Below are 27,660 nucleotides of genomic sequence, written 5' to 3' on the forward strand. Positions count from 1 at the left end.
ACTTGGCCAAAGTTACATAGATAAAATGGTAGAGCCCAGGTCATCTGATTCTAAATTCATCCCTCTTTTCATTTGACTACACTGCTGAGAGTGAAGGTAAAGGGGAGAGTTAGGATCCTGAGGAAAGAGTAGCTTTAAAGCAGCTTTTAAAGGGGATGCGATAGATTCAATAAAGGATAAATAAAAGGATGACTATGTAGAACTGAGGACTGAGGATAAATCGGGTAGCATAAATTTGTGCTTGAGATTAGCTAGCATACATTTTAGTGATAACCGGCCAATGTGCTTTCATTATTATCAGGGCAGCTAAGTGATGAAGTAGATAGAGCATTGAGCCTGGAGACAGGAAAGCCTAGGTAGAAATCAAGTATCAGGCACTTACTAGCTGTGTGACCCTCTATTTGCCTCAGTTTCCACAACTATAAAATGGAGGTAATAAAAGCACCTAACTCCCGGGATTAGTGTAAGGTCAAATAAGTGATTTATAAGTGCTTCCACAATGCCTACCATATAGTAGATGCTATATAGATACTAGTTATTAATAATATTATTATTTCCTCCATGAGCATTCAACATTTCATTTCAATCAGTTTTAAGGAATACCAGCCCAATGACCTGGGATAGCTCTGCGTTCCTGAGTTGCCTATAGACAACCTAAGAGTGGGAAAGAGACTGATGCCCTTGTTAGGGCAATTGTCAGCAGCTGCTTCTTCCTTCTCACTCCCACAGCTCAGCTGCCCTGACTCTCCAAATGTGTTAATAATGATCACATTCTGTCATTACAGCCCCATCTCTGCAAATTCTAGGTCTCAGGTGGCACAAGCACAGAAACCCACAAAGGACCTCAAGGATATAGACACCACAACACCCCTGGCACTTGTTCCCAAAAGGAGAACAAATTAAATGCTACCCATTAGGAACAATTCCCAAGGGCCCTGATGGCTGGGTTCATCATACCCACAACCCCAGCAGATTCCTCCTTTCACTCATCTCCTCTACTCTGAAACTACAAAAATCACAGCCACTTTCCCAAAATACAGATCAACAGTTTTCTCTGAGACTTCCATTCCTGCATTCTTTGGCAACTGTGGTCTTGGGTAAAAGTGCTAACTAAGTCCATTAGCCCTCCTCTAAGCAGCTATTTTTGGTACTAGACTATGGCTAAGGTCTCTCCATATTTTTCTATTTCATTCTTACAATCCTGGACGATATGTGTTATTATTATCTCCATTTTACAGATGAGTTCATTGACACTGAGAGAGGTTAAGAGATATTCCCAGTGTCTAAGACTTGATTTGAACTCAGGTCTTCTTGAATTGAGATCCGGCACTCAGTTCACTGTGCCAACATGATGGAATGATCTCAAATGGATAATCAGTTCACTGTCACTGAAAGTCTTCAAGTAAAAATTGAGTGACTGTTTGTCAATGATGTAGTTGGGAAGAATATCACTTAGAAAGAGATGGATTAAATGACCTTTAATGTGCAGTGGGTAAAAATTGAAATGACTGAAGAAACAAAGAGTTCATACTTTGAACACACCATATTATTAAGCAATGCCTGCCAACTGCCTAACAAATCAGGAGCAGTTGCCTCCCTCAGCTTTGACACTGGACCCCAAAGTCAGAGGAAGGCAGACCTGTGTGCATTAAAAACAATCAACAAGCCCAATTAATTAAAAGGAAACCAGGGTATAATATTAGGTGATCTGATTTCTAATTAAAGGAAAAATTAAGGACTTTACAAGATGGGAGGGGAAAAATAAACAAATACAATTTCCTAAAGTCACAAAAAGAGGTGTCTCAATGTCCTCAAGCATCTGTAAACAGTCAGAGGAACATGGAAACAATAACTGATTAATCAGTACAGGGCTGGTTTCGGATAGGATATATGGGTTGCTTGAGATGTATGATCATGAGAAAACTCCTTGCATCATGCTTCAGATCTGACCAGGATTCTGGTCAACATATCCTAAGTCCTTAGTTAAGGGTCTCTAAGCAATAGGGTGAGGTAGTCCAGCTTTCCAACCGTACAGGACTAGGTTAAAACAAAGCAATAAAATCTTCTCCCAATTTCTACAATTGAATAAAATTTTCTCATAAGACACAAATTATACTAGACCCATAACTGAATAGAAAGGAAACTGAGATAGCTCCAAAGTTGAGTCATGAAATAGAGTCAGTGTGGTTCACTCAATTCCCACCACCACTTGCTGCTCCCAGCTCCTCAGTTCCCTCAGTTTTCCTCTTTTGATTCAAGGAGGAATAGCAGCCCCCTCCCACCATGGGTCACTTATCTGCAAGACAAATCCATAAGTTTTTTTCAGATATTCATGATCAGAATTACATGTCAGGTTATATAGATCAAACTATAAATGGACTAATTTTGAAGAGGATTTACATGTCACTGAAGTAAACAAGAAAACTTAAATATAAATACCATGAAACGAAAGGGCAAAACAATAAAATAAAGATCATCAATATTGACCAAAATCAAATCTTCTTGTTCCCTAGTAACTCATTTCCAATATCTATCACATGTAGTCATCTGGTCCCAGGAAATATCTTCTCTTGGATATTCTGAAATAGGCTTCATTCTCAGGACAGAATTGAAGGGGGGGGGGTCTGTTTCTGTGGTTCCAAATCATCTTTAAAGTTTTCTATATATTTCTGATAAAGTCTACTAGTAACAAGACAAAACAACTTAGTACAACCTCTTAAATTTAGTTTTCTAACAACTACTTCACATGAAAACCAGATCAAGCCTTATGAGGCTAATCCTATTAAAAACAGATATAAGAATAACATGAAATTAAGAACTCATAATTCACCTAAGAATTTAGAAAATGTCAGCTTTTCTATACCACTTGCTGTTTTTCTTTACCTAAATGCTGTACCTAATATAAAAATAATTTTTAAGAATTCATGAGGGCCTAATTTGTAAAGTTAATTCATGTCTTTTAAAATTACCAGACATATACTTTAAGGTGGGAAAAGAATTCTCTTTCTTTACAATTATTTTTAAAATACTATTTTAAATTGTTGTAGCTTCTTCTAACTGGGTCTACTAAAGTTTTTTTTTTCCTTATTTATCAGCATTACATGAAATTTTTACAAAAACTGGCCATGTATTAAGGCACAGAGATATTGCAAACAAGTGTAAAAAGGTATAAATAATAAACATATCCTTTAGACCATAATATAATAAAAATAGTAATCATTTCAGGGAACACAAACAAAAGACAGACTCAGATGGACACTTAACAATGAAATCTTGAATAATGAGTGAGTCAAAGAGCAAACCACAGAAATGATTTATTATTATGGGGAAAAAATTATAATGCTGAAACAATGTACCAAAATTTATGGGGTGCAACTAAAGAAGACCTCAGAAAAAACTGTAAAAACTTTATTTTGAGAAGGGATCCATAGATTTCACCAGTCTTTCAAAGAGATGTATTACACAAAAAAGGTTAAAAGCCCCTGAAGTAGAGTTTGAAAAACAATTCTTTTCTTTTTCACATGGAAAAAATACTATAATTTATGGTTAAAAACTCAGATACACATACACACACACACACTCCCTAAGCCTGTTTAAACCATGTCACTAAAATGTAGTATATTGACAATGAAACATGACATAATAATACTGTTGTATGTTAGTAATTAAATAAAACAATCGATACAACTAAACAAGAAAGGTTTTGGTTTATCACTAATTTTGATGACTGAGGAAAGACAGATATAGCCAATTGGTCTTCAGTCATTTTGTCATGTCTGACTTTTCATGACCCCATTTGGGGTTTTCTTGGCAAAGATACTGGAATGATTTGCCATTTCTTTCTTTAGTTCACTTTACAGATAAAGAAATCTAAGCAAACAGGGCTAAGTGGCTTGCCCAGAGTCAGACAGCTAGTTAAATGTCCAAGGCTGCATTTGAACTCAGGTCTTCCTGATTCCAGATCCAGATCTAGCTAGCTGCCCTGATATAACCAGAGGAAGATAAAAAAAATAAAAGGTAGATGAAGACTTTTGCAAAAATTTTGAAAAGGTCTTCTTGGAATTTTAATGTATTTTCAAATTGTTGGTTCTTTATTGCTTTTATTTTCACTTCAAAATTTATGACTTCTTACCTAAGGGGGATGAAAATAATGGGAAGAAAAGTATTAAATCATATGTGTTCTTCCTGCTAGGTAGCAGGTAATACTATTAGCCCTGGACAGCTTTGTCATTGACCCTAGTAGCCTCAGGATGAGAGGTGGGAGGGAAAGACAGTGAGTCACCAGCTATTTTTGTGTATAGAATTTGTGTAAATTCATAAAATCATAGACTTAGAATCAGAAAGGATCTTAGAAGATCATAAAGTACAATCCCCTCATTTTACAGAGAAGAAAACTGGCACATAGAAATGAAGTAATTAACCCAGGGTAACCCAGAGGGTAAGTATACTAAGCAGAATTTGAACCTATATCTTCCTAATTCTAAGTCCAATGCTCTATACAGCTCAAGAAGTACTTATGTGAGTATATTTGTAGCTTCAAAATGCTCTGCACATGCCTAAGTAATTGTCCTAATTCACAATTAATTGTAATTTCTCTTACAACATGGAGGTCTAGTGGATAGAATGAAGAAAATAAGAAAGTTTTCCAAAAGTTAGGAAGTAAGAAGTGTCAGAGGTATGGAGTTAGAAAAACCTGAGTTCAAATCTTAATCTCAGCTACTTACTATCTGTGTTACCTTGGGCAAGTCACTTAACCTCTCTCAGCCTCAGTTTCTTCATCGGCAAGTGAGTATAATAATAGTATTTATATTGTAAGATATTTGTGAGGCTCAAGTGAGGTAACTAATATCTGTAAAGGGCTTTGCAAATCTTAAAGTGACATACCAATTTATTAGTTATTATACACAGTGAGTGCTTTTCAACTTCCAAAAACTTCTCGATCCCCAAACCTCTAATATCTCTCCCTTATAGTCTATAATATTTGTATGCAAATAACAGACACACAAATAAAAGAGCAGGGCTAGTCAGACTGGGTCATGACTGTGGATACAGCTAAATAGGACTGATGCATCAGGTCAGGCAGGTAAATGGGTTGGATATATAGAAAGGCAGAAAGGACTGAAAGAATTAAGCAAAAAGTCACAAGTCAGGCAAATAATGCCCTTTACTATTGGGCCATAGAATATGAATGCAGAAGCCAGAGGAGAAATAAAGAAAGCCACATGGAACAGGTAAGTGGGGCAACGGACAGAGCACTGGATCTGGAGTTAGGAAGACCTGAGTTCAAATACAGCTTCAGTCACTTACTATCTGTGTGATGTGATCTTGGGCAAGCCATTTACCTCTGCATGTCTTCACCTGTAAAATGGGAATAATGATAACAGGGCTGCTGTAAGGCTGCAATAAGATGATAATTTTAGAGAGCATAGCACAGTGCCTGGCACATTGTAAGCATTATATAAATGTTAGCGATTATTATTATGTAGTCAGAGGAAGCCATGCTTAGCACAAAATCACAGGCAATGAAGGGAACTCTCAGCATAGAGACAAGAGCATAGATATTCAGGCATGGCCAAAATCATACAGGAACATTGAAGCAACTACCTACAATTTTCTGGTTGTTGTTCAGTCACTTTTCCGTCATGTCCAACTCTTGATGATCCCATTTGGGGTTTTCTTAGCAAAGATAGTGGGGTGGTTTGCCATTTCCTTCTCCAACTCATTTTAAAGATGTGGAAACTGAGGCAAAGAAAGTTAAGTGACTTGACCAGGGTCGCATAGCTAGTTAGTGTCTAAGATCAGACTTTGACAATCTACTTATTTTTAAAAAAATGAAGAAGCGTCACATAAAAGCCAACACTCAATATCCCTCTGGTGCTAGGAAAGTGTTGCTAGGGAACTTTGTTTTGGTGACACTCCAGAGTTAGTTCCTATAGCTAAGCAAATTACAGGCATGACACTTAAACAAAGCCAATGAATTTGATGCAATCCTTTGTCCATAGTGATCTCAGAATTCTATTCTATCTTACCCAAGTGAGTGAGTATACGTGTCTTCCTAGTATCCCATATCCCTCTGGCATCTGGGCTAAAGGTTATCCTGCCTCTTTGCTGTCTTCCAAGGGCTACCAATCTGTTTTTTTTTTCCTGTGGGCCAAAGGAAGAATCCCTGTGGAATTGCCTCTTGCTGGCCAGATCACTAAAGAAGGAAATCCTTAATGAAATTCAGCCCCAGAGCCAACAGACAGTTTATCTGCAGCACCCATCTATAGGCTCAAAAGCAATTGAGGGAGGAAGTCATTTTTTCCCTCAAATAATAAATTCAATCAATCAGCAAATATTCATTAAGCACTTACTAGGTGTCAGACTCTGAGGTAGGTAATGGGGATACACAAACAATAGAGGAGATGATCTCTCTACTGGCAAGCAGCTTATATTATATTGGAGAATTTATATTATAAATGGGAATTAAGTCCAGGAAATCAACTAAGATAGTAAGAAAAAAGCAGGTTTCAAAAGTCTGAGGTATATGTGGTCCAGAACCTACTAAGTTAGCAAGTTAAAGAGAGTGGCGCTGAAGGCAAGCACTGAATGTAGAGCAGAGGCTATTTTTTCTCTGCTAGACAAAGTCTGATAGCCATAGGGGAAGTCAAGGCCATGTAGAAACAAGCAGCTAATATTTGGGGAAAGTGCACAGGGGTTAGACCTCCTAAGAGGGTCCTACACGGTGTTCTTCCTTAGGTATTTGATTAGACCTAGATGAACTATTCTAAAAGATCCTGACCCTCGCCCATGCTCTCCAGACTAACTGGGTTTTAGTGGCCATCTTTCAATATGTTGCTCACTAGCCTGGAAAGCATATATCTCCTTACTTTGGCCATTACCATGGTCAGCTCCAAGCTCCTCTGTTTCCTGTTCCAAATTTTCAACCCTCATGCTTTCAACTCTGATATTGGTCCCTTTCCACTTGGCTCTCTCAAGCTCCCTATTCCACTCCTCTAAAGACCCAGGGATAGTTCTCCACTCCACCCACTTCAAAGTTTGCTTCTCTGCCCACATCCAATGCCTCCTGGAACATCTGTTAAGTTTCATACCCTTACTTAAGGCATAAATTTCTACACTGAAACACAAATAACTCCAAGCTAGGGAGGAGAGGGTGTCTTGTTGCACGATACAGGAGAAAAAAAGGACAGGATGGCGAATTTTCTCCCTTCTGGGCAAGGCAAAATGCAATTAATCATATCATCATTGTAATTGTTTAAAGAAACAATTAAATATTGTAAATTAATCCTACCAAATTAGACCTGACTAAATTCAAAGACTCTCTGAGCCAAAAAAGACCTTAGAGATTATCTAGTCCAACTGCTTCATTTTCAGAAGAGAAAATTCAAAACCAAGAAGATAAAAATGACTTGCCAATAGCTACACAGGGAGATAGTAAGAATCAAGGCCTCCTGACTCCTGGCTTACTCATTTTTACCCTACATGTAGCTCACCTTTTTTATAGTAGAGAGTCCATAAATTGGAAAAAAAATGGGATCCAGAGCTAAAGATCTTGAATCTTCAAATCTTCAAACTTTCAATTGTTGTCAAATCCTAACACTTCCACTTTACTCCTTCTGGTACCTTATATAAGTCATTTGATCTTTCTGAACCTCAGTTTCCTCATCTGTAAAAAAAATGAGAGGGTTATACTAGTTGACCTCCAAGATCCATTCCAGCTTTAGATCTAAATCTAAATCTATGGTCTATCGAGACCCAAGATTCCCTCAGCCATAAAAATCCTTAGGTAGGAATTGGGTTAGGGCAATGGTTCCCAAACTTTTTTGGCCTACCGCCCCCTTTCCAGAAAAAATATTACTTAGCACCCCCTGTCACATACTATCACTGCCCTCTTACAGTTATTCACCACCTGTGGCCATCACCACCTCTCTGGATTGCTGCAGCACCCAGCAGGGGGCGGTAGTGCCCACTTTGGGAATCACTGGGTTAGGAAAAAGGCAGAGCCTAGGAGGCACAGGTAAGATTGGGAGGAGGGGAGAAAGGGTTTCTATTCCATTCAAGTTTGTAGTTTTTTCAGGATTGTTATCCAAAAAGTTCCTTGTCATGTTGTGAAGGGATAACAGTGCCTCTAAGACAATGAAAATTCAGACATAAATAGATTTGGAAAGGTTCATTCTTTGGTCTTTTCCAAATATGTTTAGAATTAATGCTTTCCATGCTGTTGTTTAAAGAATAAATCTAAAGAAGAAATTTAGAATGGTTTCAAAAGTTTTCATAATGAAAATTTGCTCACAAGATGTGTCAGTCAACATGCATTTATGGGGCAGCTAAGTGGCTTAGTGGACAGAGAACCAGACTTGGAGGTCCTGGGTTCAAATATGGCCTCAGACACTTCCTAGTTGTGTGACCCTGGGCAAGTCACTGAACCCCAATTACCTAGCCCTTACCACTTCTCTGTCTTAGAACCAATACTCAGTATTGAAGTAGATAGAAGTATGTAAGGCTTTTTTTTAAAAGCATTTATTAAATTACTATTCTGTGCCAAGCAATGGGTTCAAAGCAATGGGAATTCAAGGAGCTCACATTCTAATGCAAATAACTACATTTGTATGAGACATATTCAGTGCAGAGAGGAGATGTAAAGCTCTGTCTTCTCTTGAATTTTTAGGTCCGAACCTGGATTCTCACGGTGGGCTACACAACTGCATTTGGAGCAATGTTTGCCAAAACATGGAGAGTCCATGCCATCTTCAAAAATGTGAAAATGAAAAAGAAGGTAATTCCCGCCTCATTCTCCAAAACAACAATGACATATTCCACATCATGTGAATCTAGATTGTATTTTTACTATGGATTGTCCTTTACGGCCTTCTTAAATTCTTCAAGGAATTGGAGCAAATTTCATAGGCAGTGCTAATACCACCATCATAATTGGGTCATATAAAAGACTAGCGACACTGGGTACTGTTGATATGCACTCAGTGGTCAATACTTATTTGGGAGTAAAAAGGAATAGGCTTTTGGCTGTGGTACCTGTACCATTTAGTCCTGAGTCGGTCAGTCAATAAGCATTTAAGTGCTTACTGCATGTCAGACACAGTGCTAAAAAAAAAGGCAAAAGTCAGTACCTGCCTTCACATTCAAATGGTGGAGCTCACATTCTAAAATTGAGGAGCTCACAGTCCACACTCCTTAGTACACTCAATGACAGATTAAGATCTCTCTGGGGGGCAGCTGGGTGGCTCAGTGGTTTGAGAGTCAGACCCAGAGATGGGAGGTCCTGGGTTCAAATCTGGCCTCAGACACTTCCTAGCTGTGTGACCCTGGGCAAGTCACTTAAACCCCATTGCCTAGCCCTTACTTAGAACCAATGCACAGTATTGATTCTAAGACGGAAGGTAAGGGTTTAAAAAAAAAGACCTCTCTGGTGCCCCCTAAACACCTACACAAGAGGATCTGACATGTTCCCTATCCTGTTTGTCTTGTTCCCATTCTATAAAAAAGAGCCAGATGGGCAGAGATCCAGGCCAACTGCTTCACTTTCTGCTAACTCTGCTATGCCTAGACACTTAGGGGCCCTAAATTCATTCTTAGAGGGCCTGTTGGATAGCCTGGCACCAACATCTCCCTGAATACTTAGGGTTGCCTGACAGCGGTCTATGAGAAGTCTCTTGAGCTATGAAACACGAAAGAGCTCAGCCCTCATCATGAGCTGGGCCTGAAGGGTCTAAAGTTGAAAAATATTAAAAATTACAAGAAGTCAGGGACCCGGTTAGGGCTAGAATTATGGAATTTTCTATATCAGTTAAATGTCTGAGTACTTCCTTATAGACCCCATTGCATAGTGAGCTTTAATTGTTTTCCATAGCAGCAGTGTTTGTGGATTAATGGAAACCCAAGAAGCCAAGGAATGCATGCCTCACTGCCCTGAGAGCAATATCCCATCAGCTTCTACTTGCAAATTTGGTTTGTTTACTGTTTACCTTGTCTAGATGTGCCTCCCATGGTTTTACCCACTAATATTTCAGTACCAGGTAGTTAGTTGGGGCCAGAAAGGGAAAGAAGGGAAAGTAAAGAATAGACATATATATACATATATATATATATATGTGGAGAAAGAGAGAGAGAAGAGAATATGAAGAGAAGAATGGAAGGGGAATGGGAGGAGGGGAGAGAAAGAACATGATTGATGTAACCATGGAAAAATATTCTTAATTAATTAATTTGATTTAATTATGTATACTAATATAATATATAATATGTTATGTTATGTAAATTATATGATAATAAATTAATTGATTGATTAAATGAACTTTTTAAAAAATTTTAATGAACTTAAAAAAAAGCAACTAATAACAGGTGTTAAAATAATATTATACTTTCCCAGAAGGCTGAGACTTAATAAGCATCAATACTTGAAATAGTTTCTGGTTCCGTTTAATAGCCAGATACATTTCACCTCAGTTTCAGCACTGTCTAAACAACTCCCAACAGATTCTTGTTTTCTGGCAAGCTGGGCATGAAGTTGAGCTCCTTTTCCTGTCCAGAATATCCTTTCAGATGCAGAAATTCCCCTTGCCACCATATGCACCAAGGCAATGAGCATAGTCGACCTGATTTTTTGTTTGTTTGTTTGTTTGTTTTTTTAAACCCTTGTACTTCGGTGTATTGTCTCATAGGTGGAAGATTGGTAAGGGTGGGCAATGGGGGTCAAGTGATCGACCTGATTTTTGAAAGACCTCGAACATTTGTTTTGGTGAGGGCATTCTGCTATGAAGTAAAAATAAAACAATTGAAAGCTATAGGGTCAATGCCTACCCTGCACTTTCCAATATCTTTGCCTTTGCAGAACTATTCTCTTTGCCTAGAAGTCTCTCACTATACTCCCCCTTTCCTTCACATTGAAAGTCTATCTATCCCTCAAACTCAAATATCAATACTACTTCTCCAGAAAGCCTTCTCTGATCCCAATTGGATCAGAGAAACCACAAACCATACATAACACTTCCTTTTTCTCTAATATGCCTATTATGATCTATTCTACAGCATAAAAATAAAGTTATTATATTATTATTTACTATGAGAGATGTGAACATTTCAAATCCTCCAGCTAAGCTAAAAGCCTCACAATGGCAGGGATAACTTTCATTTCCCTTCCTAGAACTCCCCCCTTTAAGTTCCTCATACTTTGTGATTTGTGCATGAATGAGTAAACATATTAAATGTGTTCCTTTAAGAGACATGTTAAGTTTTATAAAATATACCTTTTTGGATATGCCCTGTTGAAGCCTTCATAGGGTGTTAGAGCTAGAAGAAACCATAGAAGTAATCTCAAATGACTCGCTCAAAACAGAGATCTGACCACATCACTATCCTATTCAAGAAACCCCAAGGGCTCTATCTTTCCCCTAGGATCAAATATAAACTTTTCTACTTGTTTTTGAAACCCTTCACAATCTGACTCTATCCTCTCTTTCCAGTCTTTGTTTTAAACCCTTATCTTCTCTCTTAGAATCAGTCCTAAAACAGAAGAGTGACAAGAGCTAGGCAATTGGGGTTAAGTGACTTGCCCAAGGTCACACAGTTAGGAAGTGTCTGAGGCCAGATTTATTATTATCTTGTCCTACCCATGAGAAATTAATGTTTTTCTAATTGTTTAGATCTAGTTTTATTTGTGTGTAAAGTTTTTTGTAGCTGTGTTCATAATAATTCCTGTTTTTGTCTTGGCAGATAGATTCCCAAATATTTTATTTTGTCTAGAGTGATTTTAAATGGAGTTTCCCTCTAACTCTTGCTGCTGAGTTTTGTTGGAAACATATAGAAATGCTTATGATTTATGTGGGTTTATTTTGTACCTTGAAACTTTGCTAAAGTTATTGTTTCAACTAGCTTTTTGGATGATTTTCTAGGATTCTCTTAAGTATAGCATCAAATTATCTACCAAAAAAAATGATAGTTTAGTTTCCTCATTGCCTATTTTAATTCCTTCAATTTCTTTTTCTTCTCTATTTGCTACAGCTAGCATTTCTAGTACAATATTAAATAATAATGGTGACAATGGGCATCCTTGCTTCACTCCTGATCTTATTTGGAAGGCTTCTAACTTATCCCCATTGCAGATGATACTTGCTGCTGGTTTTAAATAAATACTACTTATTATTTTGAGGAAACTGAGGCCATATTTGATCCCAGGACCTCCCAACTCTAGGCTTGGTGTTCGACCCACTGTGCTACCTAGCTGCCCCTGTCTCTTTCCAGTTTTCATGCATCTTGTTTTTCTTCTTATCTACGATGTTCTGCTAAACTTACTGTCCCTCATACATGACTTTGTGTCTCTTCTTCTTCATACCTTTGCATTGACCTCAAATGAGCATCCTTCCTCCCTCGCCATAGCTTGATTGAAAACTCAGATCAAGTGCCACCCCCTACCCACAGACTTTCCTAATCTGAAGTCCTTACTGCTAGTATTGTCCTCTACAAATTAATTTCTTTATCTTTCATATTTCATTTTCTATGTTCTTGTTCTCACAACAGAAGGAAGCTTCTTCACAACATGAATGATTTCATTTTTCTTTGTGGCACAGTACCTGGTACATTAGAATGCACTTGATAAATAAATTAATGAATTTTACAGAGAAGGAAACTGAGGCTGAGAGGATAGACACTTGCACAAAACAATAAGAACAAGAATAAGAGCCAGCATTTATATGGCTCTTTTACGTTTGCAAAACACTTTATAAATATTATTTCCATTTTATCCCAATAGTCCTGGGAGGTAGATAGATGCTGGTATTATTCTCATTTCACAGACAAGGAAATTGAGGCTGAGATAGGATGAGTGTCTGGCCCAAGACCACTGAGCTAGTAAGATAGGATTCAAATTCATGTTGTCCTTTGAGACCAACACTCTGCCCACTGTGTCAGCTAGATGCCTCTCAGAACACAGTTTCTAAGTGGCTGCCTCAAACTTTTATCTCAAATTCAGTGCCTCCCTTTCATCATACTTTACCCTTATGTTAATTTTCCAGAACAATTTGGAGAAATTCAAAAAGAATGAATTATTTTCTGAGCTTCTTAACAGCCAACTAAGCAACACCTTTGAAATGTTGGCCTCATAGTTCTCCTACTTGGCCATAGTGCCACTGGTGTTGGATGCCATCCATTATTTTGAATAACAAATATAAAACTTATGCTTTTCTTTTGGCTCTAAAATCAGTATGTGAATGTGCTCCTCTCCCCCTCTTATTATGACAGCTGTCCTTTAAGCTTTGTCCATCAGCTGTTTACAAACACAACAAGGTGACCACTGGAATTATAGGCTTCCTACTTCCTCCCTTTTTACTGAGGCCACTGACATCACTCATGCTGCTGCCCACTGGGGCCTATTTTAGCATCATTTATTCTTCAGACATTTCTTGAGCCCTGACTGTGAGCATAACCCAGTGCCAGACAGTGTTAGGTCCATTAAGGTGGGCATGGAAGGTATCAAGTCACCCAAGACTCCAATACCAATCACAACAAAGCCCTGATTTCAAGATTCTCATGGGAAATTCTTTCCTAGCAGGTCAAAATTTCCTTCCTAGCTTTATCTTTATGGTATTAGCAATGATATCACTCCTGAACAGTATTGATTTTCGGTCCTTCTGGTATATTATGAAAGAAATCAAGGCTAGAAAGAAATAATCCTTGACAGAGGAATGTTTTGATATACATTCCAACTCTATCACCCCTTCCCAAGGGTACTTCTGGAAAATGTAACCTTCTTCTCTCTGCTAAACTTGGCAATTCCCATCAAAGTCGGTGGAAGCTCTGAGCATGTGCTTAGCCCAGGTCTTCTGTGGCATGGGTACCACATGGTATTACCTTTCATGGGCATTCCATAAAGACTTTGAACTTAACTTACTTTTATAATCCTGAACCCATTATTTCATCGGTGTAAGGAAGTAACTTCAGGGTAGCTAAGTGGCCCAGTGGATAGAGTGCCAGACTTGATATCAGGAAGATCTGAGTTCAAGTCCAGCCTCAGACACTTACTGACTGTGTAGACCCCTAGACAAGTCACTTAACCCTGTTTACCTTAATTTCTTTTCTATGAAATGAACTGGAGAAGGAAATGGCAATCCCACTCCAATATCTTTGCCAAGAAAACTCCAAATAGGGTCATGAAGAGGTGGACACAACTGAAATGACTAAGCAACAACAAGGATGTACCAGTTGGAGACTCCCTACATCAATTTCAATTAGGCAAATCAACTCTAACTTATAGTCTTAGAAAGTTGTCTTGATACTAAGAGATTAAGAGACTTTTCCATGCTCACCAATTAGTATGTGTCAGAGACAGAATTTGAACCAAGGTCTTCCTGACTCTGAGGCTGGCTCCTTTATCCAGTACTCCATACTGCCTCTCTTGAACTTTTGAATAAAAGAAAGAATTCATCAATTCTGTATGTTATATGACATGATGAAGGCAAAGAAAAACACTTCATCATAATCTGCTTCAGGACTTTGTTTTGATTATTTTAGTTACACATAGCTAGGTGAATGGGGTTTTGTGCCTTTTGTTATACATACAAACAAAGAAATACCTCTATAACCTTGGGCAAATCATCTAACTTTTGTAAACCTCAGTTTTCTCATCTCATAAATATAAAAGTTGGCTAAATGATCTATAAGGTTTCTTCTGGCCCTAAAATTGCATAATAGGATGAGGTAAGAAGTTCCTTTGGGGAGACAGCATGGGGAGGAAAAACACTGGCTTTGAAGGAATAAGACCAGGATTTGAATCATAATATGAGTTACGACATCAGCTAAATGATCATAGGTAAATCCCAGAGCCTCATTTTCTTCATTTACAAAATGGAGATAATTCTATTTGTCCTATCTTCTTCACAGGATTACTCATGCTGCAAAGCTCAGTATTAAAGGAGATGCAGAGTTTCTATGAGGAAAGCATTTTGTAAATTTTAAAATACTATAAAATTTCAAGTCTTTATGGTGATATCACAATGAAATCATAGATCTGAGTTGTATTAGTATTCGTTGTGAAAGACACACTCTCACAAGGAACTCCCTCCCTTCTTCCTTCCTTTCACCTCCCTCCCCAACAGATCCCATGTAGCCATTGGCACAGCTTCAATGAAATGGAAGTCAACAACTCTGTTCCACCAGCCCACTTTTCTTCCGCATTGTTGTCCTCTGAAATAGGACTATTAGCTTCTTGAGAGAAGGGACTGTCTCTCTTTTTCCATTCATAAACCCCATTACTTAGCCACAAAGTTTGAAAGATAGTAGTAAGTTCTTAATAGTTTTTCATTCAAGGTACAGTTGAAAACAAAGGCTCTACCTAGAAACCCAGTTCTAATATGGACAAGTTTTCAGTTTTTAATCTTTGAAATAACCATCAATTGAGCCTGGTGCAGTGGTGCACCCAGGTAATCCTTTCTCCTAGAGAAGGAAACTTGTGGATGACTTTAATTTGGGAGTTCTGAGCTACAGTTCACTAAGCCAATTGGGTAGCTGAACTAGATCTGGTATCAGTATGATGAACCTCTGAGAGATGAGGCTGGCAGGCTTTCTAAGAAAGAACAAACCAGCCCAAATTGGAAATGGAACAGGTCAAAGCTCCCATGCTAGTTGGTAGTGGGATTGGGCCCACAAATGGCTATTACACTACAGGCCTGGATGAGATAGGGAGAATTCAGTCTATAAAATAAAATATTAAAAATCCAATTTGAAAGGCACAACATGGTGAAGGTGGGAAAGGGAATAAATTAGGACCTTATCACCCTTAGCTATTACCATACATCATTTGGACAGTGTGGGTCCTCTGGGAAAAGATTGCTTGTCTAACAGCTCCAAAGTGTTTGCCTTCTGAAAAGAAGCTAAACCACAGGCTAGCACTATGATTCTGAGAGGGAATGGGTAGGACCTTATTGGAGAACCAGAGATTCAACTAGGATGTTAAAATATGGCCTTCCTGGCACCCCTGATATCAATTCCTTTCTGAGGAAAACATTAACTATTGTGATCTTTTTATATGTTTTCTTCTGTAGCTGTTTGAGCCTTCTGAGTTTTCTGTGGGGGTGAAACAAAAAGTATTACTCTTGGAAAAAGAAAGGGATCACCCATTTGACACCAGCAGCTGGAGAGCAGTCAAATACTCACTTTGCAAGTAGGGATTGTTTCATCCCTTGTATATAGCCTCGTGCCCAGCAGTAGGCACTGAGCAAATGTTTCATAATAGGTGCTTAATAAATGCTGCTAGATTGATTGAGATAGTATGTGGCATTCTTATTAGTATTCTTAGGTCCCACAGAAATACACAAGACATGGTTATGAATTCTCTCTATTCCAAGGGTACGAATATTTCTTATAGATGAGTGTGTTGGGAAATTGGCTATGAAGTGAAAAAATTGAGGGAATCAATAAGTGGTTGTAATTTAGATACCAGGTATCTAAAACTAAAAGATAATAACTAAGAGAAACAGATTGATGCTGTGGTAATTATTTTAAAAGAGGGTTCATATATCATTTGTCAGATCCTAGAGTAGACCAGCCTGCAACTGAAGCCTGTTATGAGATCAGTGTTATTCTCATGGTGAGGCCAGAAGCCAGATTTCAAGGAAACAAGATGCAAACAGGAGGTATCAATTGCTTATAAGCATACCATTAAAGCATTGGCTCTAGATCAGTGATTCCCAAAGTGGGCGCCACTGCCCCCTGGTGGGTGCTGCAGCAATCCAGGGAGGTGGTGATGGTCACAGGTGCCTTTGGGGGCAGTGAATAGCTGTAAGGGGGTGGTGATAGTATGTGAAAGAGGGCTAAGTAATATTTTTTCTGGAAAGGGGGCAGTAGGCCAAAAAATTTTGGCAACTACTGGTCTAGATCCTTGATTGATTAGTTGGTATGAAAAAGGAGAAATCTAAAACTGGAGCAAAGGAGGAGAGAATGGTGGGATGGTGTTGAGAGAGTCTGAAGTTTAGAATTGGGAAAGAGAGAATCGGGACAGATTGACTCAAATCTTTCATTGGAGTTCTTCTACTGAGAGGACACATTCACATGGCAACAGAAGATGGCTTGAACAACTTCTATGATTTGTGAAACTCGAGCAACAGGAATTTCTGTCCAACAGAGAAAATATATGCTTCCTGTTGGACTATCTTTCTGGACAGGCTGTGAAGTGGGCAACACCATATATTATCAAAGACAGCCCCTGCTGGAACAGTATGACAACTTTCTGAAGTCCTGGCAGGCCTTCCCCAATCCCTTCCAGCAAAAAGCAAAGCCACCAAAAAGTCTGGAGGCTCCAAAAGGGACAGAGGTGGGTCTTGGAATATAGAAGTAGATCCAAGGCACTAAGCCAAGATTTGCTTTGGAATGAGCCAACATTGATGGACCAACTCCAAGAGGGAATGACTGGCTGATACCCTTCGAGATGAACCAGACTGTGTAAAGGTTGCTATATCCTTGTCTGGGCTGATTCAATAATGGATCAAGGGCTCACTGCAGCCTGACTTGGCCTGGGCCCAATTTCCCCTTCCTTTTCATCTATACCCAGCAAAATAGACACCTCCACCCTATCCTACTGGACCAACTCATGCTGCACTATGAGGAACCTGGCCCCAGATGACCATTAGGGGACATGAAAAAAATACAAAAGTAACAAAAATAATAATAAGAACAATATATATTCATATGGCACTTGAAAATGTGCAAGGCACTTTACATACCTTATCTAATTTGATCTCCCCAACAACCCCATGAAGTAGGTATTAGAGAAATTATTTTGTTCATTTTGAAGATAAGGAAACTGAGTCCCAGAGAAATTAAAGAATTTTTCCAAAGATTTATGGCTAGAAAGTGTCAGAGTCAGGATTCTACTTCATCCTACCATCTCCACTAGCTTTTTTTTTAAACCTTTGCCTTCCATCTTGGAGTCAATATTGACTCCAAGGCAGAAGAGTGGTAAGGGCTGGGCAATGGGGATTAAGTGACTTGCCCAGGGTCACACAGCTGGGAAGTGTCTGAAGCCAGATTTGATCCATGAGCTTTTGACCTATGTCTTACCTCCCCTTCAATTCATCAAAATCACTTAATCAATACGTATTTGTTGATCACAGTGCCAGGTACCATACTAGTTTAGTCACAAGTGCAAAAAATGAAACAGTCATTTAATAAAACAATCATCAAATGAAACAATCAGTACTTTTGCAATGAGTTTCCATTCTAGCCAGGGAGAGAAGTATTTATAGGGAGTATTCATTTGATTAGAAGAGACTATATTAAGGGATGTTCCTGCTGGCTAATGGTGAAAAGAGAACCAGAAAAATATCAGTGCTATCTTCCAGGCCAATGGTTCTCAAACTTTATGGCCTGAGTATGCCCTTAATACCCTTAAATGTTGAGAATGCCTCAAAAAAAAGGTTTTTGTTCATGTGGGTTATATCTATCAATAGTTACCATTTTAGAAATTAAAATATCTTAGAATTATTATGAAATAGTTTTTTCTGTGTTTTTTTTTAATTTAACTGCCTCTTCTATTTATTAATTTCTTTTCTTTTTATTACTGTAGCCAGTGAAACAAATATGTGTGAAAAGAAGTTATAAATCAAGATGTGGCCAGTGGTACAAGTTGTACTACTAGATAATTCATGTTTGCATCATTGATTAAATGACATCTGAAAAAAGCACATGAATTTAATCAGAATATAGAATGACTGACTTGAAGTCAAGAAGACTTAAGTTCAAACTCTGCCTCAAACACTTAAGCATGATCCTAAGCAAACATTTAACCTCTGTCTGCCTCAGTTTCCTCCTCTATAGAATGGGGAGAATAAAAGTACTTAATTCACACAGTTGTGAGGATCAAATAAGATGAGTATGTAGAGTACTTCACAATCTTTTATTTTTGTTCTTTTTAGAATCTTTTGATATTTTATTTTCCCCAATTCTGTGTAAAAACAATTTTAACATTTGTTGTCTGAAATTTTGAATTCCAAATTCTCTACCTACCTCTTTCCCTTCACCTATTCTCTGGGACAGCAAGCAATTTGACATATATGTGTGTGATATACAAAACATATTTCCATTTTAATCATGTTACTTCACAGACTTGTTTTTTAAACCCTTAACTTCCATCTTAAAATCAATACTAAGTATCAATTCTAAGACAAAGAGCAATAAAGGCTAGGTGGTAGGAGTTAAAGTGACTTGCCCAGGGTCACACAGCGGGGAAGTGCTTAAGGCCATATTTGGACCCCGGTCCTCCCAACTCTCAGCCTGGCTCTCTACCCACTGAGCCACCTAGCTACCCCACTTCACAAACTACTAAAGCACTCTAAAAATCAGTTATTATTGTTGTTATTCACATTTTGCCTAAAATCCCATTCTCACCTATTTTGAAGAAATCTGGATATAAATAGTATGAGAACAATGTCCCATTCTGCTATTATTCTTTTATATGTAATGTTCTGTAGATTTTTGCATGGGTGGATAAAATGATGGCTTTCTGTAATTGAGTAAGAGTATTGTGAAAGAAACAAGCATTTAGGAAGTGCTCACTATGTTCCAGGAGTTGTATTAAGCGCTGAGGATACAAAGATACGAGGGGGGGGGGAGGAAGGGAGGCGGAGAGGGTGAGGGGAGAGAGAGGGAGAGGGAGACGGAGAGGGAGAGGGAGAGGGAGAGGGAGAGGGAGACGGAGATGGAGACGGAGACGGAGACGGAGACGGAGACGGAGACGGAGAGGGAGAAGGAGATTCCCTGCTCTCAAGTATTATTGCTGTTGTTGCTGTTCAGTCATGTCTGGCTCTTTGAGACCCCATTTTGAGGATTTGGGGCAAAGAGTGGTTTTCCATTTACTTCTCTAGCTTATCTTACATTTGAGGAAACTGAGTGAAACAGGGTTAAGTGACTTGCATAGAGTCACATAACTGGTAAGTGTCTGAGGCCAGATTTGAACTCAGGAAGATGAGTCTTTCTGACTCCAAGCTTAGCACTCTGTCCATTGTGCCACCTAGCTGCCCCAATAAAGTAAAGACAACACACATAAAGGAAAAAAGAGGGAGCTGAGGAGAAGGAATATCAAGGTAATCTATGATTTTAAAAGGCAAGAGCCAAGAACAGAACCAGGAGAGGAATAAAAGTTGGCTTGTACTTCTCCACAAAATGGAAGCTCTAGGAGCAACTCAACAATGGGAGAATGGGGTGGACCTTACAAAGGGATGTTCCATGTTGAGAAGGGCAGAGTTGTATTTGGATGTTCTGGAGCAAAGAGGCTGTAGGAGCTGAAGAAGTTCCAGGATGAAACAGTAAGTCCAAGAACTAAGAAGAGAGCTGGAAGAATAATGAATCTAGTATTAGGACATAAACTCATCTGAACTCTCTTCGAATGCATCTTAGGGATAACTCCAGTTAGGAGGCAGGCTGACAAGTATAATGTGTACCTTCTCCACTTCCTCCAGGGTTTTAATTTCTTCTGACAAGTCTCTATATTTTGAAAGTTTTTCATTCCATGAATGAGAGTCTAAATCTAAAATATCCCTAATCCAATTATGAGTATTCAGTACAACAATGTCTATGAAAAATGTTGTTCATATATTTTTATGGATCAATGTTAGGTCAGGATGGTGGTAAGGAACAGTTTTGTCTATTGGTACCCAATTCCTGTAAAGTTTATTCGCTGAATTCTCAAGGATATTGTGGGGTTTGTAATGTAATGTGAAGATGTCTTCTCTATTAGTTTGCAAAGAGCTTCTGCTGTATAATTCTAGCCACCTAGTATTGTCTTTCTGGATATCCAATAGACGCTAAAAAATTTTATCACCTATAGTAATATGTTCCACAGTTTCTACCACATAATTCATAATCTACACCAACCAAAGCCTCTGATCTTTTAAAAAATAAGCTTTCACTGAGATTGACAATGACCTGATCCTAAATCAGTATCTTTCAAAAACTTTTATTTTTGTGAAGAGATCCCCAAGACTCAGTCATTTGTTTAATGTATATGATGCAGACAGAGTAATAGAAGGTAAGCTCAGAAAGAAAGCACTGGTCAACTAGGGAGGAGACCTTCTGCAGAAGGGATTTGAGCTGAGCCTTGAAGGAAGTCAGTAAGCAGAGATAAGGAGAGAGAGGCAGAATTTGAGTTTATACACTCTACTTCTTGGGTCAGTATTCTTTTTTTTCTATACCCAGCAGCCTATGGAGTATCTAAGCCTTTTGCTACCATATACACAGCCCAGGGAGAATATGCCTCTCCCAGAACCCACTGGGACTCTATTCAAGGTTACATTTTGCTTCTTAACTGGTGCTTCTTCTTACACCTCTCACTAACAGGGTCAGTCTACTTTTAGGCCCATTAATATTCTCCATTTGCAAAGTTCCATCCATTCCTCCTTCCCCTTCAGATTTATGAATCATACCTTATATTCTTCTACCAAGAATTGGCCTTAAACACACCTTACAAATTCCTAATACTATACAGTAAGTACAGATATAAGAGTTTGTTGTTGTTCAGTCATTTTCAGTCATGCCCAACTCTTCATGATCCCATTTGGGGATTTCTTGGCAAAGATACTGGAATGGTTTAAATAACCCTATATAGTTCCCATCAACATCTAGAAAAAGAATTTTTATAAAAGAGAAGGGTTTGATATGAAACTCTGGGTCTGACTTGCTTTCATATTATTAACCTAATTAGGGCATAAGGATAAGACCTATATAGTTTCATTGCTATAAGGAATTCTTGAATTAAGAATTCCTTTTTACCAGTTAAATTGGCACTTTCTTTGTCATTTATAGTCTTAGAGATGAGATTCTTAACCTGAAATCTATAAATTTGTTTTATTTATCTTTATATTTCAATATAATTAGTTTCCTTTGTAATCTTATATGTTTTCTTTTGTGCATTTAAAAACATCATTCTGAGGAGGTATCTATAGGCTTTACCAGACTGCTAAAAGGGTCTATGGCACAAAAAATGTTAAAAATGTCTGTCTTAAATAGTTGCCTAGAGCACCAAGAGGTTAAGTGATTTGCTCAGTCACCCAGATCATAAGTAACAAAGGCTAATCTTAAACAGCAAGTTTCAGGACCATGGAGAAGAGTTTTGTGACCAAGCAAGGGCCATAACTGAGGAGGTACAAAGCTCTGGGCCATGATGGAGTTGAAGGAACAACCCATACCTTCCCCTTCACTGATTCTGTGAGTTTTGTGAACTGTGCAGGATTAGGGGAGGGTAATCAAGTCATTAATCTCAAGTTCTTTTCCCTTTTGATTGATCCCCAACTAGGGGAGTAGTATAATTCTGTAAGATTTTGTAGACCACTAGGAAAGTTGATTTCACTTAATAGAAAAGATAGCAGCCTTTAATATTTTCCCTTTGTGAGGGAGCCTTAACCCTAAGGTAACTGAATAAGTCCAGAGTATTGTTTAGGTCTTTGGGAAAAGTAGAAGCTCAGAAGGAAGGAAAAATAGAGTTGTTTTTGTTTATGAGTTCATGTCAGTCAACAAATGTTTACTGAAGGTTTACTATGTGGCAGGTACTATGCTAAGCAGTGGATATACAAAGAAAAGCAAAAGCACAGTCCTTGCCCTCAAGTAGCTAATGATCTAATGGGGAAGACAAATGAAAACAATGGATTATGTATATGTATACACACACTGGATTTGGAATTTGAGCTATCCTGAAGGAAGAAAATTTTGTGTTAAGTAACATTATACCTAGGCAGTGACGGTGAGCCTTTTGGAGGGGTGGGTGATATGAGAACTGTCCTCAGGCACCCTTGTACAGGGGGAGAGGAACAGCCTGGCCCTGCATCCCTCTGAATTTCTAGTAACAAAGTCTGGCAAACTCTGTGCTGGGGCAATAGCAGCACTCCCACAGAGTAGGCTCTGAGTGCCCCCTCTGGCACACATGCCATAGGTTCACCACCATGGCTCTAGGTGGCAAGACAACTAGGTAGTACCTTGGATAGAGTACTGGGTCTGGAGTCAGGAAGACTCATCTTCATGAGTTCAAATCTAGCCTCAGACACTTACTAGCTGTGTGACCCTTAGCAAGTCACTGTACCCTATTTGCCTCAGTTTCTTCACCTATAAAATGAGCTGGGGAAGAAAATGGCAAACCATTCCAGTATCTTTGCCAAGAAGAACCCAAATGAGGTCACAAAGAGTCAAATACAACTGAAAAACAACTAAACAACATAGCTAGGTATCTAAATTCACCTAAATCCTGCATTTAAGATTTTTTTAAGTCAACTATACATATAGAGGATGAGAGTAACATTACTAGACTGCAGCTCACCTAAGAAAGACCTGGTGGACCTTCAAGCTTGCTAAGTCATATGATAGACTGACCAAAAAAATATGATGAAACTTCGGGCAGCGTTAGTATCCAAAACATTGGAAATGATTGTCCTGTTGCATTCAACCCTAGTGGACAGCATGTTATGCACTGTATTCATTTCTGAGGGTTGCAATTTAAAAAAATCTATTAATATACTGGAGCATAACCAAAGGTCTGCCAGGATGAGGAGGAGAAACACACTATGCCACATGGGTATCAACTGAAGGAATCAAGGGTTCCTGGAGAAGAAAAGGCTTCAGAGAGTCATAATAGCTGTCTTCAAATATTTGAAGGACTGATATATGAAAGGTATTTGAATTATTCTTCTTATCCATAGAGGGGCAAATTAGAACCCCCATGAATAGAGTTCCAAAGAAGCAGATTTCAACTCAATATACAAAAGCATTAAGCTGTACAAAACAGAATAGGATGCCTTTTGAGATCATTAGTTCCCCATCACTGACCTCTTGGCAGGGAAGGGGTAGAGGGGAGTGATCCATCAGGCAGATGTCATAGAATCCTCAGATTCTGTGATTCAGAAACAGTGTAATTTCTCAGCATAGACAAAGAATTCCACTTAGGATAGTAGCAATAACTCAGAAATGTGAATTTCTGTTTTGTGTGATATGTTTTATGAGGTCAAGGTAATGGCCTGCATGATCCATAGTATAATTCATTACATAGATGAAAGATAGTTATTGGTGCCTCTCTCCAAAGGGACCACCAGAGGCTATAATAGCTCAATTAAGAGAATATTGAGTACAGAACATACCAACTCCACATACCAGTAGGTCTTAGAGCAAAAGGGAAGAGAGGATTCTAGCAAACATATAAAGCAGAAGTTTGGGGGAAGGAAAGGTCAAAATGAATTAGTAAAAATTCTTCATTATAGATTACTTTTCAAGTAAATTTTATTGATTTTAATTAAGTCTTTATTGTAAATATGGTCTGATCAAGGCACAGTAAAATCAATCACCTCTCTCATGCAGGACACTATGTTCTGGTAATGCCACCTGAAAAGGTATTGGCTGTTTTGGCTGCCATATCCCAAGTGCCTTATACCCAGTAGGCCCTTTATTAATGGTTGTTGAATTAAAATGAACTAAAATTATTGAAAACTATCCATTCATTCTGTTGCTTAAGAGTTCTTAGAGACATGTTTTAATATTAGATAAGACTGGTTTGTGAGGCAAAATAGCATTATAAATAGAGACTGCTGGCCTTAAGGGGCAGTTAGGTGGAGCAATGGATAGAGCACTGGGCTTGGAATCAGGAAGGCTCATCTTCGTGAGTTCAAATCTGGCCTCAAACACTTTCTAGCTGTGTGTTCCAGGGCAAGTCGCTTAACCGTGTTTGCCTCAGTTTCCTCATCTGTAAAATGAGTTGGAGAAGAAAATGACAAAACACACCAGTATCTTTGCCAAGAAAACCTCAGAGAGGATGAAGAGTCAGACACAATTGAAAATGACTGAACAATAAAAAAGCTAGCCTTAAAGTCAGGAAGACTCAGGTTAGAATCTCATCTCTAATACATAACTAGATGGCCACTAGTGTGGCCATGGGCATGTTACTTTTCACACCTCAGAGCCCCAGGAAATTAAGACTGTGAATCATTGATAAAGTCAGACATTTAAATAACAACAAATATCACAAATATAATTGTTTATGTAACTGAGGTTTTCCATAACTCAGAATCATGGAATTTTAACACTAGAAGTGACTCCGGAGATTATTTCAATTAACTCTCTCTCTTAAGAGAAATTAAGGCCCAGAGAGTTTTTATTACATGCCCAAGGCAGCTCTCCACCTGTGATCATCTCAATACCAGGTTATACTTTTAGCTGCCTACTTACAATTCTCCCAAAAAGGGTTCTATTTCCCTTTCTAAATTACCAGGTCAAGGCCTTCTGTCCTCTTTTCCCTGTAGCAGGCAGGGAAGCAGGGATGAAGGAAGGAAGATAACCAAGACAGGACAATTTTTTCTTCTACTTCACTCCTGCCCCGTTTTCAGTGCCATGATAGCAATTAAACAGTGAAATAGGTAAGTGCACTGGACCGAGTTAAAAAGATCTGAGTTCAAATGTCACCTCATTCAGTTATTTACTGTCTGTGTGTCCCCAGGTAAATTATAGAACTTCTCTTAGTCTCAATTTCCTCATCTGTAAATATGGGATGATAAAATTGTCATGAGGATCAAGGAGGCAGCATGTCTATGTTGTTGTTCAGTCATGTCCTCTTCATGCCCCTATGAACGATAGCACAAAGATAGTGGAGTGGCTTGTCATTTCGTTCTCCCGTGGATTAAGGCAAACAGAGGTTAAGTGACTTGCCCAGGGTCATGCAGCTAGTAAGTGTCTGAGGCTGAATTTTAACTCAAATCTTTCTGACTCCGGGCCAAGTGCTCTATACACTGAGCCATCTAACTGCCTTACCTTCTGTCTTAGCATCATTTCTAAGGCATAAGAACAGCAAGGGCTAGGCAACAGCTGTTAAATTACTTGTCTAAGATTACATAGCTAGGAAATGTCTAAGACCAGATTTGAACCCAGGTTCTCTTGACTCCAGCCTGGTGCTCTATCCATTGTGCTACCTAGCTGCCCCCATCAAATTTAACTTTCAGAAATAAACATTTTAATATAATTAAAGAGAAATACATTGAAGCTTGAAAATTCTCAAAATTAGTCTATGAGGGGGCAGCTGGGTAGGTCAGTGGATTGAGAGTCAGGCCTAGAGACAGGAGGTCCTAGGTTCAAATCTGGCCTCGGACACTTCCCAGCTGTGTGACCCTGGGCAAGTCACTTGACCCCCATCGCCCACCCTTACCACTCTTCCACCTATCAGACAATACACCAAAGTTAAGGGTTTAAAAAAAAATTAATCTATGACCTCAAGTCTTTTCACTCCTGCCTCTTTTGAATTTACATTATTACTTTGCACTACTAAGAAAGACTTTGCTAAGCAAAAGTAAACCCAACCTCTATTCACATTATCACAACTTTCCCATTGGTAAGATGCAAATCAGTGACATATATATACATACATATATATATGTATATGTATTATCTGAGTCATGGGTGTAGAACTGAATGGTATTGTAGAGATCATCAAATCCAACTCTCTCATTTTTCACATGATGAAATTAAAGCATAGATAGATTAGATGATTTGTCCAAGGTCACACACATAACAAGTTATCTGAGGCAGGATTTGAACCCTGATTCAAAGTCCTGTGCCCTCTCCACTAAATGATAACCAACATAATAATTTCATAATAGTTATTTCCTGAAAAATAAATGTATTCTCCATATTTTTTAATGAGGCCTGAGTCTCAATTAAGGGAATAGGCGGGTGTACAGATAAAGAAACAGGAATCTCTGTGTTCTGGACTGGACATTTAACCCATGCCTTTTACTCCGAATCTAATATTTTTTTTCAACTGTACCATACTATCTCTCATATTACATTACAATGGAAAGGGCACTAGTTTGGACTTAGAGGCCCAGGATTCAAATCTGATTCTACTACTTACTATCTACATAATCTCAGACAAGTCCTTTTACTTCTTAGTCCTCAGTTTCCTCAACTTTGACTTTTGAGATCATTACTTCCCTCATCACTAAACTCTTGGCATACAGACCACAGAGAGGATTCATCCATCAGGCAGGTATCTTCTGAGGTCCTAGGAATCTGATTTAGAAACTGTGGTGTTTTTAGCATAGACAAAGAATTCTACTTAATTCCCCTTAAAAGAATAACAGGAAGGAGTCAAGCCTGATCGCCTCTAAGGTCCCTTCCAATTCTCTATCTTCAAGCTTAGCACCATAGATCTAGGATCTAGTCCTTAGATTATATTCTGACTGAGAGTGTTGAAGAGTATTATAGGAGCTTTTAAGAGGAAAGGTTCATTTTTTTTTTAAATTTTAGGGGCAGCTGGGTAGCTCAGTGGGTTGAGAGCCAGGCCTAGAGATGGGAGGTCTCAAGGTTCAAATCTGGCCTCAGACACTTCCCAGCTGTGTGACCGTGGGCAAGTCACTTAACTCCCATTACTTAGCCCCTTACCACTCTTTTGCCTTGGAACAAAAACATAGTATTGATTCTAAAGTGGAATGTAATGGTTTAAAATTTTTTTAATATTTTATTTTCTTCCCTAATTACATGTTAAAATGGATTGTTCACATTTTTTTTATTTTTTCAGTTCCAAATTCTCTCTCTCCTCTCTGCCCCTCCCTGAGACACTAAGCAATCTCTTATAGATTGGAAAGGATCACTTCTAGGAGGGAAGGCTCAGGAAATACTCCATGGTGGAGGCTG

General features: G+C 38.6%; 1 protein-coding gene across 1 annotated transcript in view; it reads left to right on the forward strand.

Annotated features, from left to right (window-relative positions):
- GABBR2 (gamma-aminobutyric acid type B receptor subunit 2) overlaps window positions 1-27,660 on the forward strand; it is an 871,636-nt gene that overhangs the window by 711,812 nt on the left and 132,164 nt on the right. Inside the window, exon 11 of the mRNA XM_044678625.1 lies at window positions 8,669-8,776. Coding sequence (XP_044534560.1) covers window positions 8,669-8,776 — 108 coding nt within the window. The remainder of the gene's footprint in view (window positions 1-8,668; window positions 8,777-27,660) is intronic.

The sequence above is a fragment of the Gracilinanus agilis genome, chromosome 1 (assembly GCF_016433145.1).
Source record: "Gracilinanus agilis isolate LMUSP501 chromosome 1, AgileGrace, whole genome shotgun sequence".
NCBI classification, from domain to species: Eukaryota; Metazoa; Chordata; class Mammalia; order Didelphimorphia; family Didelphidae; genus Gracilinanus; species Gracilinanus agilis.